The 12,668-nt window shown below is 50.5% G+C and overlaps 1 protein-coding gene across 3 annotated transcripts in view; it reads left to right on the forward strand.

The window, feature by feature from the left end:
• cadm2b (cell adhesion molecule 2b) overlaps window positions 1-12,668 on the forward strand; it is a 276,056-nt gene that overhangs the window by 210,610 nt on the left and 52,778 nt on the right. For all 3 annotated transcript variants that reach the window (XM_073044751.1, XM_073044752.1, XM_073044753.1), the window contains exon 6: window positions 11,173-11,351. In XM_073044751.1, the coding sequence (XP_072900852.1) occupies window positions 11,173-11,351 (179 nt within the window). The remainder of the gene's footprint in view (window positions 1-11,172; window positions 11,352-12,668) is intronic.

The raw sequence follows: 12,668 nt of genomic DNA on the forward strand, positions 1-12,668 counted from the left end.
GGACAGCGTAGAGGGAGCTTCACTCTGTATCTGACTGTCCCTGCCCTGGGAGTGTGTGATGGGACAGTGTAGAGGGAGCTTCACTCTGTATCTGAGTGTCCCTGCCCTGGGAGTGTGTGATGGAATTTATTTTTAAATAGGAATTGGTTTATTATTGTCACATGTACTGAGACACGGTGGAAAACATGTCTTGCATACTGTTCATACAGATCCGATCATTACACATTGCTTTGAGGTGGAATGAGGTACAACAATAAAGAGTAATCTGTCCTATCTTGGGTGTGATTTGCATCATGACAGAGTATGCTCCAGTACCACCAGCAACATCTTTCACTCTAATCAACAGGAAAGTGACTGTAGTAAATGTGGTGATGGAACACAACCATGGGAGGCTGGTCAAGAAGGTTCAGTCACTTGGTACTCAGGGTGAGGTGGTAAACTGGATTAGACTTCGGCTTTGTAGGCGAATCCAGAGAGTGCTAGAAGATGACTGCTTCTCTGAAAGATCATGAGTGCCACCGGGATCGGTGCTGGGTCCGTTGTTGTTTATCATCTATATCCACAATCTGGATGATAATGTGCTAAACTGGATCAGCAAATAGTGGCAGTAAGCCAGGCTATCACGGCTTGCAGAGGGATCTGGACCAGCTGGAAAATCGAGCTAAAAAATGACAGATGGAATTTAATGCAGACGAGTGTGAGGTGCTGTACTTCGGTAGGACCAGCCAGGGTAGGTCTTACAGAGTGAACAGCACGGCATGGAGGAGTGAGGTGGAACAAAGGATTCTTATGTCCATAATTCCTTGAACGTGGTGTCACGGGTAAATAGAGCCGTAAAGAAGCCTTTTTGGCCCATTTGTTGTGTATTTAATATTTCAGTAATCTTTGAATACTATTGTAAATGTATTGTTGATATACCATTCTTTGTTTGTTTAAAGAATTCATAACGAGTTATATGTTAAAATACGTGAATGGCATCACTCATTACACCATCCTGTCATATACATTCAATTTTCAACAAAAGTAAAAGAAAAGTAGACACACATTATCTCCCAGCTCCTTGTTATTCCTCCAGTTAGTTTTATGTTTCTACACTTACAAACCATAGCATAGCACTGTAGTGTAGGGATGGTATGTTGGTTGTTTAAGGTAGTGCTAGTGAAACACAGCGACGACTCACTGGAAGCAAACAAACCCTACCAGCTACTTTATCACTCATACTTTTTCTGGTAAATGATCACAGCAAACAATAGCCTGTAAAATCCCTTTTGGAGCTGGGCAGCCATGTGCTGTGAATGAAAGCAGGGAAGGTGGGCCTGGGTATGAGAGAGAGGAGCAAGCCAGTGTATGACCATTCCTGGACAGACCTGGAGCTGGTTTGAAGAGGTTTGCGGTGCTGGTTTGCGGTGAGTTCAGTTGGCAGGCTCCATTGCAAACAACAAGCTGATATTTGACTGATTCAAGTGGCGGGTCAGATTAGAAAATTCGGGGCACAAGCCAAATCAAAATGGCAGGGCCAGGTATGTGGCATAGCTGTGTGTACTGTGTTTCCCCGTTGTACATCACAGCGTACCTGTGTGTACTGTGTTTCCCCGTTGTACACCACAGCGTACCTGTGTGTACTGTGTTTCCCCGTTGTAGACCACAGTGTACCTGTGTGTACTGTGTTTCCCCGTTGTACACCACAGCGTACCTGTGTGTACTGTGTTTCCCTGTTGTACACCACAGCGTACCTGTGTGTACTGTGTTTCCCCGTTGTACACCACAGCGTACCTGTGTGTACTGTGTTTCCCCGTTGTACACCACAGCATACCTGTGTGTATTGTCCTTCCCCCCTGTAGATCACGGTGTACCTGTGTGTACTGTGTTTCCCCGTTGTACACCACAGCATACCTGTGTGTATTGTCCTTCCCCCCTGTAGATCACGGTGTACCTGTGTGTACTGTGTTTCCCCGTTGTACACCACAGCGTACCTGTGTGTACTGTGTTTCCCCGTTGTACACCACAGCGTACCTGTGTGTACTGTGTTTCCCCGTTGTACACCACAGCGTACCTGTGTGTACTGTGTTTCCCCGTTGTACACCACAGTGTACCTGTGTGTACTGTGTTTCCCCGTTGTACACCACAGTGTACCTGTGTGTACTGTGTTTCCCCGTAGTACACCACGGTGTACCTGTGTGTACTGTGTTTCCCCGTTGTACACCACAGCGTACCTGTGTGTACTGTGTTTCCCCGTTGTACACTACAGCGTACCTGTGTGTACTGTGTTTCCCCGTTGTACACCACAGCGTACCTGTGTGTACTGTGTTTCCCCGTTGTACACCACAGTGTACCTGTGTGTACTGTGTTTCCCCGTAGTACACCACGGTGTACCTGTGTGTACTGTGTTTCCCCGTTGTACACCACAGCGTACCTGTGTGTACTGTGTTTCCCCGTTGTACACCACAGCGTACCTGTGTGTACTGTCCTTCCCCCCTGTAGATCACAGTGTACCTGTGTGTACTGTGTTTCCCCGTTGTACACCACAGCGTACCTGTGTGTACTGTCCTTCCCCCCTGTAGATCACAGTGTACCTGTGTGTACTGTGTTTCCCCACTGTAGATCACAGCGTACCTGTGTTTACTGTGTTTCCCCGCTGTAGATCACAGTGTACCTGTGTGTACTGTCCCTCCCCGCTGTAGATCACAGTGTACCTGTGTGTACTGTCCCTCCCCACTGTAGATCACAGTGTACCTGTGTGTACTGTCCCTCCCCACTGTAGATCACAGCGTACCTGTGTGTACTGTGTTTCCCCGTAGTACACCACGGTGTACCTGTGTGTACTGTGTTTCCCCGTTGTACACCACAGTGTACCTGTGTGTACTGTGTCTCCCCGCTGTAGATCACAGTGTACCTGTGTGTACTGTCCCTCCCCACTGTAGATCACAGCGTACCTGTGTGTACTGAGTTTCCCCGTAGTACACCACGGTGTACCTGTGTGTACTGTGTTTCCCCGTTGTACACCACAGTGTACCTGTGTGTACTGTGTCTCCCCGCTGTAGATCACAGTGTACCTGTGTGTACTGTCCTTCCCCACTGTAGATCACAGCGTACCTGTGTTTACTGTGTTTCCCCGCTGTAGATCACAGTGTACCTGTGTGTACTGTCCCTCCCCACTGTAGATCACAGTGTACCTGTGTGTACTGTCCCTCCCCATTGTAGATCACAGTGTACCTGTGTGTACTGTGTCTCCCCACTGTAGATCACAGCGTACCTGTGTGTACTGTCCCTCCCCACTGTAGATCACAGTGTACCTGTGTGTACTGTGTTTCCCCACTGTAGATCACAGTGTACCTGTGTGTACTGTGTCTCCCCACTGTAGATCACAGTGTACCTGTGTGTACTGTGTTTCCCCGTTGTACACCACGGTGTACCTGTGTGTACTGACTCTCCCTATTGTAGATCACGGTGTACCTGTGTGAATTGTCCTTCCCCACTGTAGATCATGGTGTACCTGTGTGTACTGTCTCTCCCTATTGTAGATCACGGTGTACCTGTGTGTACTGTGTCTCCCCACTGTAGATCACAGTGTACCTGTGTGTACTGTGTTTCCCCCCTGTAGATCACAGTGTACCTGTGTGTACTGTGTTTCCCCGTTGTACACCACAGCGTACCTGTGTGTACTGTGTTTCCCCGTTGTACAACACAGTGTACCTTTGTGTACTGTGTTTCCCCGTTGTACACCACAGCGTACCTGTGTGTACTGTCCCTCCCCACTGTAGATCACGGTGTACCTGTGTGTACTGTGTTTCCCCGTTGTACACCACAGCGTACCTGTGTGTACTGTCCCTCCCTATTGTAGATCACGGTGTACCTGTGTGTATTGTCCTTCCCCACTGTAGATCATGGTGTACCTCTGTGTACTGTTCCTCCCTATTGTAGATCACGGCGTACCTGTGTGTACTGTGTTTCCCCGTTGTACACCACAGCGTACCTGTGTGTATTGTCCTTCCCCCCTGTAGATCACGGTGTACCTGTGTGTATTGTCCTTCCCCCCTGTAGATCACGGTGTACCTGTGTGTACTGTGTTTCCCCGTTGTACACCACAGCATACCTGTGTGTATTGTCCTTCCCCACTGTAGATCACGGTGTACCTGTGTGTATTGTCCTTCCCCCCTGTAGATCACGGTGTACCTGTGTGTATTGTCCTTCCCCACTGTAGATCACAGTGTACCTGTGTGTACTGTGTTTCCCCATTGTACACCACAGCGTACCTGTGTGTACTGTGTTTCCCCGTTGTACACCACAGCGTACCTGTGTGTACTGTGTTTCCCCGTTGTACACCACAGCGTACCTGTGTGTACTGTGTTTCCCCGTTGTACACCACAGCGTACCTGTGTGTACTGTGTTTCCCCGTTGTACACCACAGCGTACCTGTGTGTACTGTGTTTCCCCGTTGTACACCACAGCGTACCTGTGTGTACTGTGTTACCCCGTAGTACACCACAGCGTACCTGTGTGTACTGTGTTTCCCCGTTGTACACCACAGCGTACCTGTGTGTACTGTGTTTCCCCGTTGTACACCACAGCGTACCTGTGTGTACTGTGTTTCCCCGTTGTACACCACAGCGTACCTGTGTGTACTGTGTTTCCCCATTGTACACCACAGCGTACCTGTGTGTACTGTGTTTCCCCGTTGTACACCACAGCGTACCTGTGTGTACTGTGTTTCCCCGTTGTACACCACAGCGTACCTGTGTGTATTGTCCTTCCCCACTGTAGATCACGGTGTACCTGTGTGTATTGTCCTTCCCCCCTGTAGATCACGGTGTACCTGTGTGTACTGTGTTTCCCCGTTGTACACCACAGCGTACCTGTGTGTATTGTCCTTCCCCACTGTAGATCACGGTGTACCTGTGTGTATTGTCCTTCCCCCTGTAGATCACGGTGTACCTGTGTGTATTGTCCTTCCCCACTGTAGATCACGGTGTACCTGTGTGTATTGTCCTTCCCTCTGTAGATCACGGTGTACCTGTGTGTATTGTCCTTCCCCACTGTAGATCACGGTGTACCTGTGTGTATTGTCCTTCCCTCTGTAGATCACGGTGTACCTGTGTGTATTGTCCTTCCCCCCTGTAGATCACGGTGTACCTGTGTGTATTGTCCTTCCCCACTGTAGATCACGGTGTACCTGTGTGTATTGTGTTTCCCCACTGTAGATCACAGCGTACCTGTGTGTATTGTCCTTCCCCCCTGTAGATCACCGTGTACCTGTGTGTATTGTCCTTCCCCCCTGTAGATAACGGTGTACCTGTGTGTACTGTGTTTCCCCGTTGTACACCACAGCATACCTGTGTGTATTGTCCTTCTCCCCTGTAGATCACCGTGTACCTGTGTGTATTGTCCTTCCCCCCTGTAGATCACGGTGTACCTGTGTGTACTGTGTTTCCCCGTTGTACACCACAGCGTACCTTTGTGTATTGTCCTTCCCCCTGTAGATCACGGTGTACCTGTGTGTATTGTCCTTCCCCACTGTAGATCACGGTGTACCTGTGTGTATTGTCCTTCCCCCCTGTAGATCACGGTGTACCTGTGTGTACTGTGTTTCCCCGTTGTACACCACAGCGTACCTGTGTGTACTGTGTTTCCCCGTTGTACACCACAGCGTACCTGTGTGTACTGTGTTTCCCCGTTGTACACCACAGCGTACCTGTGTGTACTGTGTTTCCCCGTTGTACACCACAGCGTACCTGTGTGTACTGTGTTTCCCCGTTGTACACCACAGCGTACCTGTGTGTACTGTGTTTCCCCGTTGTACACCACAGCGTACCTGTGTGTACTGTGTTTCCCCGTTGTACACCACAGCGTACCTGTGTGTACTGTGTTTCCCCGTTGTACACCACAGCGTACCTGTGTGTACTGTGTTTCCCCGTTGTACACCACAGCGTACCTGTGTGTACTGTGTTACCCCGTAGTACACCACAGCATACCTGTGTGTACTGTGTTTCCCCGTTGTACACCACAGCGTACCTGTGTGTACTGTGTTTCCCCGTTGTACACCACAGCGTACCTGTGTGTACTGTGTTTCCCCGTTGTACACCACAGCGTACCTGTGTGTACTGTGTTTCCCCGTTGTACACCACAGTGTACCTGTGTGTACTGTGTTTCCCCGTTGTACACCACCGTGTACCTGTGTGTATTGTCCTTCCCCCCTGTAGATCACGGTGTACCTGTGTGTATTGTCCTTCCCCACTGTAGATCACGGTGTACCTGTGTGTATTGTCCTTCCCCCCTGTAGATCACGGTGTACCTGTGTGTACTGTGTTTCCCCGTTGTACACCACAGCATACCTGTGTGTACTGTGTTTCCCCGTTGTACACCACAGCGTACCTGTGTGTACTGTGTTTCCCCGTTGTACACCACAGCGTACCTGTGTGTATTGTGTTTCCCCCCTGTAGATCACAGCGTACCTGTGTGTATTGTCCTTCCCCCCTGTAGATCACCGTGTACCTGTGTGTATTGTCCTTCCCCCCTGTAGATCACGGTGTACCTGTGTGTACTGTGTTTCCCCGTTGTACACCACAGCATACCTGTGTGTATTGTCCTTCCCCCCTGTAGATCACGGTGTACCTGTGTGTACTGTGTTTCCCCGTTGTACACCACAGCATACCTGTGTGTATTGTCCTTCCCCCCTGTAGATCACGGTGTACCTGTGTGTACTGTGTTTCCCCGTTGTACACCACAGCGTACCTGTGTGTACTGTGTTTCCCCGTTGTACACCACAGCGTACCTGTGTGTACTGTGTTTCCCCGTTGTACACCACAGCGTACCTGTGTGTACTGTGTTTCCCCGTTGTACACCACAGCGTACCTGTGTGTACTGTGTTTCCCCGTTGTACACCACAGCGTACCTGTGTGTACTGTGTTACCCCGTAGTACACCACAGCGTACCTGTGTGTACTGTGTTTCCCCGTTGTACACCACAGCGTACCTGTGTGTACTGTGTTTCCCCGTTGTACACCACAGCGTACCTGTGTGTACTGTGTTTCCCCGTTGTAGACCACAGCGTACCTGTGTGTACTGTGTTTCCCCGTTGTAGACCACAGCGTACCTGTGTGTACTGTGTTTCCCCGTTGTACACCACAGTGTACCTGTGTGTACTGTGTTTCCCCACTGTAGATCACAGCGTACCTGTGTGTACTGTGTTTCCCCACTGTAGATCACAGCGTACCTGTGTTTACTGTGTCTCCTCATTGTAGACTATGGCCCTGTGCTTTGGTAACATCCTGCAAATTGCTAAAGGAAATAAGTTTAGATTAGGAGCTGTGCGTGAGGTAAATTGATTCACGCTGCAGCAGGTTCGGTCTGGTGTAAATTGTTTTCTCGGCTGGATATTACCCTCTGCCATCTGTCGTATCTGAAGCTTTTCACAGCCTGTGATGACACAACTGCTGCAGTAACTAGAAGGATCAAACTGAGTGTAGTGCAGCACAGACAAAGTGCTGGAGGAACTCAGCAGGCCAGGCAACATCACTGGGGAAATTAACAGGCAAAACTCAGGCCAAGACCTTTCCTCAGGACTGGAAAAGAATTGGCAGAATGTAGAATAAGTTGAGTGTGGGGGAGAAGGAGTACAAGCTGACAGGTCATAGGTGAGAGCAGGTGAGGGGTGGGATGGCGAATGAGGGAAAGGTCTGAAGAAGAGGATAGGGGATAGGTGGAAGAGGGAAAGGGCTGAAGAAGGGGATAGGGGATAGGTGGAAGAGGGAAAGGGCTGAAGAAGAGGATAGGGGATAGGTGGAAGAGGGAAAGGGCTGAAGAAGAGGATAGGGGATAGGTGGAAGAGGGAAAGGGCTGAAGAAGAGGATAGGGGATAGGTGGAAGAGGGAAAGGGCTGAAGAAAAGGATAGGGGATAGCTGGAAGAGGGAAAGGGCTGAAGAAGGGGATAGGGGATAGGTGGAAGAGGGAAAGGGCTGAAGAAGAGGATAGGGGATAGGTGGAAGAGGGAAAGGGCTGAAGAAGGGGATAGGGGATAGGTGGAAGAGGGAAAGGGCTGAAGAAGAGGATAGGGGATAGGTGGAAGAGGGAAAGGGCTGAAGAAGGGGATAGGGGATAGGTGGAAGAGGGAAAGGGCTGAAGAAGGGGATAGGGGATAGGTGGAAGAGGGAAAGGGCTGAAGAAGAGGATAGGGGATAGCTGGTAGAGGGAAAGGCTGAAGAAGGGGATAGGGGATAGGTGGAAGAGGGAATGGGCTGAAGAAGAGGATGGGGATAGCTGGAAGAGGGAAAGGGCTGAAGAAGAGGATAGGGGATAGGTGGAAGAGGGAAAGGGCTGAAGAAGAGGATAGGGGATAGGTGGAAGAGGGAAAGGGCTGAAGAAGAGGATAGGGGATAGGTGGAAGAGGGAAAGGGCTGAAGAAGGGGATAGGGGATAGGTGGAAGAGGGAAAGGGCTGAAGAAGGGGATAGGGGATAGGTGGAAGAGGGAAAGGGCTGAAGAAGGGGATAGGGGATAGGTGGAAGAGGGAAAGGGCTGAAGAAGAGGATAGGGGATAGGTGGAAGAGGGAAAGGGCTGAAGAAGAGGATAGGGGATAGGTGGAAGAGGGAAAGGGCTGAAGCAGGGGATAGGGGATAGGTGGAAGAGGGAAAGGGCTGAAGAAGGGGATAGGGGATAGGTGGAAGAGATAAAGGGCTGAAGAAGAGAATAGGGGATAGGTGGAAGAGGGAAAGGGCTGAAGAAGGGGATAGGGGATAGGTGGAAGAGATAAAGGGCTGAAGAAGAGAATAGGGGATAGGTGGAAGAGGGAAAGGGCTGAAGAAGGGGATAGGGGATAGGTGGAAGAGGTAAAGGGCTGAAGAAGAGAATAGGGGATAGGTGGAAGAGGGAAAGGGCTGAAGAAGGGGATAGGGGATAGGTGGAAGAGGTAAAGGGCTGAAGAAGAGGATAGGGGATAGGAGGAAGAGGGAAAGGGCTGAAGAAGAGGATAGGGGATAGCTGGTAGAGGGAAAGGGCTGAAGAAGGGGATAGGGGATAGGTGGAAGAGGGAAAGGGCTGAAGAAGAGGATGGGGATAGCTGGTAGAGGGAAAGGGCTGAAGAAGGGGATAGGGGATAGCTGGAAGAGGGAAAGGGCTGAAGAAGAGAATAGGGGGTAGGTGGAAGAGATAAAGGGCTAAAGAAGAGGATAGGGGATAGGTGGAAGAGGGAAAGGGCTGAAGAAGAGGATAGGGGGTAGGTGGAAGAGGGAAAGGGCTGGAGAAGGAATCTAATTGGAGAGGAATGTGGACCTTGGGAAAAAGGGATAGGTGGAAGGGAGCCAGAGGGAGGTGATGAGCAAGTGAGGAGAGGGGGTGAGACAGGACTAGAAATCAGAGTGAAAGGTAAGAGAAGGAGGGGGGATTAATAACTGGAAGTTATTTAAAGGAAGTGGCTATCGCTGAGTATTGCTCTGCTTACTGAGAGACTCCAGCTTTATTAAAATATCATCATATTCATTTTCTTGTGGGTATGCTCAACAAATCTATAGAATAATAACTATGAGAGGATCAATGAAAGACTGCCCATTGGGGTGTTCAGCCAGAGTGCAGATGACAACAAACTGCGCAAATGCAAATATAAAGAAATAGCAATAAATATCAAGAACATGAGATGAAGAGTCCTTGAAAGTGAGACCACAGGTTGTGGGAGTAGTTCAGTGTTGGGGCAAGTGAAGTTATTCCCTCTGATTGAAGAGCCTGATGGTTGAGGGGTAATAACTGTTCCTGAACCTGGTGGTGAGAGTCCCGATGACGGTAGTGTGAGAGAGCGTGAGCTGGGTGGTTGGTGTCCTTGATGATGCATGCTGTTTCCTGCACAGTGTAGATGTGCTCAGTGCTGGGGAGGGTTTACCCGTGATGGACTGGGCCATGCCCATGATCTTTTGCAGGATTTGCCTCACGCATTGGTGTTTCCACACCAGGCTGTGATGCAGCCAGTCAATATACTCTCCACCGGGCATCTGTCGTTCTCTGGCACCCCATTCTCTGTCCGGGAGGAGTCAGTGTATCTGGAGTGTGAGAGGTTGCAGCCCCTGTCTGAGGATATGAAGGGGCTGTTGCTCAGGTTCCAGTTGCACTTCAGCCTCACACTCCTGATATGGGCACGCAGCACAGAAGGGGTTTTGGTTGTGGAGGGGTGGTACTGAGGGAGGGTCAGACTGTGGGAGGGGTGGTACTGAGGGAGGGTCACACTGGGGGAGGGGCAGTACTGAGGGAGTGTCACACTGTGGGAGGGGTGGTACTGAGGGAGTGTCACACTGTGGGAGAGGTGGTACTGAGGGAGGGTTGGTACTGAGGGAGTGTCACACTGTGGGAGGGTTGGTACTGAGGGAGGGTCACACTGTGGGAGGGGCGGTACTGAGGGATGGTCACTCTGTGGGAGGGGCAGTAATGTCGGAGGGTCACACTGTGGAAAGGGTGGTACTGAGGGATGGTCACACTGTGGGAGGGGTGGTACCGAGAGAGGGTCACACTGTGGGAGGGGTGGTACCGAGGGAGAGTCACACTGTGGGAGGGGTGGTAATGAGGGAGAGAGTCACACTGTGGGAGGGGCGGTAATGTCGGAGGGTCACACTGTGGGAGGGGCAATAATGTCAGAGGGTCACACTGTGGGGGGGTGGTACTGAGGGAGGGTCACTCTGTGGGAGGGTTGGTACTGAGGGAGGGTCACACAGTGGGAGGGGTGGTACTGAGGGAGGATCACACTGTGGGAGGGGTGGTACTGAGGGAGGGTCACACTGTGGGAGGGGTGGTACCGAGGGAGGGTCACACTGTGGGAGGGGTGGTGCTGAGGGAGGGTCACACTGTGGGAGGGGCAGTAATGTCAGAGGGTCACACTGTAGGAGGGGTGGTACCGAGGGAGGGTCACACTGTGGGAGGGGCAGTAATGTCGGAGGGTCACACTGTGGGAGGGGTGGTACTGAGGGCGGGTCACACTGTGGGAGGGGCAGTAATGTCGGAGGGTCACACTGTGGGAGGGGTGGTACCGAGGGAGGGTCACACTGTGGGAGGGGCAGTAATGTCGGAGGGTCACACTGTGGGAGGGGCAGTAATGTCAGAGGGTCACACTGTGGGAGGGATGTTACAATGCAGTGCGGTTTCGTGTGAGCCCCAGCAGAACCCCACCTCTGACTATTCTGCAATCTGCGCTCTCCCCAGGCCGGAAGCTGTGAAATGGAAGAAGGATGGTGCTGACCTTCCTGATCCGGAGAGAATGATTGTGGAGGGGAACGTCCTGATCATCAGTGCCCTGAACAAAACCGACAATGGCACCTACTATTGCGAAGCAGCCAACACCATGGGCCACAACAGTGCCGAGTATATTCTCTTCGTATATGGTGAGTATCAGTCAGCCTGGACCTGGGCCACCCCAACCCCTCTCTCATCCTGTGCCTGTCGCTGATGACTATGCCCTCCCCCAGGTCAGCTCACCCCAACATCGCATAACAAATAGGAGCAGAATTAGACCATTCAGCCCATCAAGTCTGCTCCACCATTCCAACACGGCTGATTTATTTTCCCTGTCAACCCCATTCTCCTGCCTTTACCCCATAGCCTCTGATGCCCTGACTAAACAAGAACCTATCAACCTCCGATTTAAATATACCCAATGACTTGGCCTTCACAGCCATCGGTGACAATGAATTCCACAGATTCACCACCCTCAGGCGAAAGATATTCCTCCTCATCCCTGTTCTAAAGGGACATCCCTCTATTCTGAGGCTGTGCTCTCTGGTTCTAGACTCCCCAATTATAGGGAATACCCTCTCCATATCCACTGTATCCAGGCGTTTGATGGGTTTCAATGAAATTCTGAGATCCCTCCCCCCATTCTTCTAAACTCAAGAGAGTATGGACCCCGAACATCAAACGCTCCTCACATGTTAACCTTTCATTCTCAGAATCGTCCTATCGACCTCCTTTGAACCCTTTCCTGTTTCAGTAGATAAGGGGTTGAAAACTGCTCACAGTACTCCAAATACAGGCTGACCAAAGCCTTATAAAGCCTCCGCATTCTAGTCTTCTTAAAATGAATGTTAATATTGCATTTGCTTTCCTCACTACGACTCAGCCTACAGGTTAACCTTTAGGGAATCCTGCATGAGGACTCCCAAGTCCCTTTGCACCTCAGATTTCTGAATTCTCTCCACATTTAGAAAATAGTCGATACCTTTATTCCTTCTGCCAAAGTGCATGACCATACACTTTCCAGCACTATATTCCATCTGCCACTTCTTTGCCCATTCTCCTAATCTGTTCAAGTCCTTCTGCAGACTCACTGCTTCCTTGACACTACCTGCTCCTCCACCTACCTTCATACTTCATTACACTTCTCCCAGTACCCGTGAAACTTCGGTTTTATTAATAGACTCCCAACCATAGAGGGCAGGCCTATAATCTCCTGCTTTTCTGCCTCCCTTATTTCTTAAACTGTGGAATGACAGTTGCAATTTTCCAGTACTCCAGAATCATTCCAGAACCTACTGATCATTACTAGTGCCTCCACAATCATTTTGGCTACCTCCTTCAGAACAAAGGGGGACTCATTTACTTCCAGAGCTTTCAGTTTCCCAGGCACCTTCTCCTTAGTAATAGCAACTACACTCACTGCTGCCCCGAAACTCTTGTAATTCTGGCACACTGCTTGTGTCTTT

Source organism: Hemitrygon akajei, chromosome 5 (genome assembly GCF_048418815.1).
Source record: "Hemitrygon akajei chromosome 5, sHemAka1.3, whole genome shotgun sequence".
NCBI lineage: Eukaryota > Metazoa > Chordata > Chondrichthyes > Myliobatiformes > Dasyatidae > Hemitrygon > Hemitrygon akajei.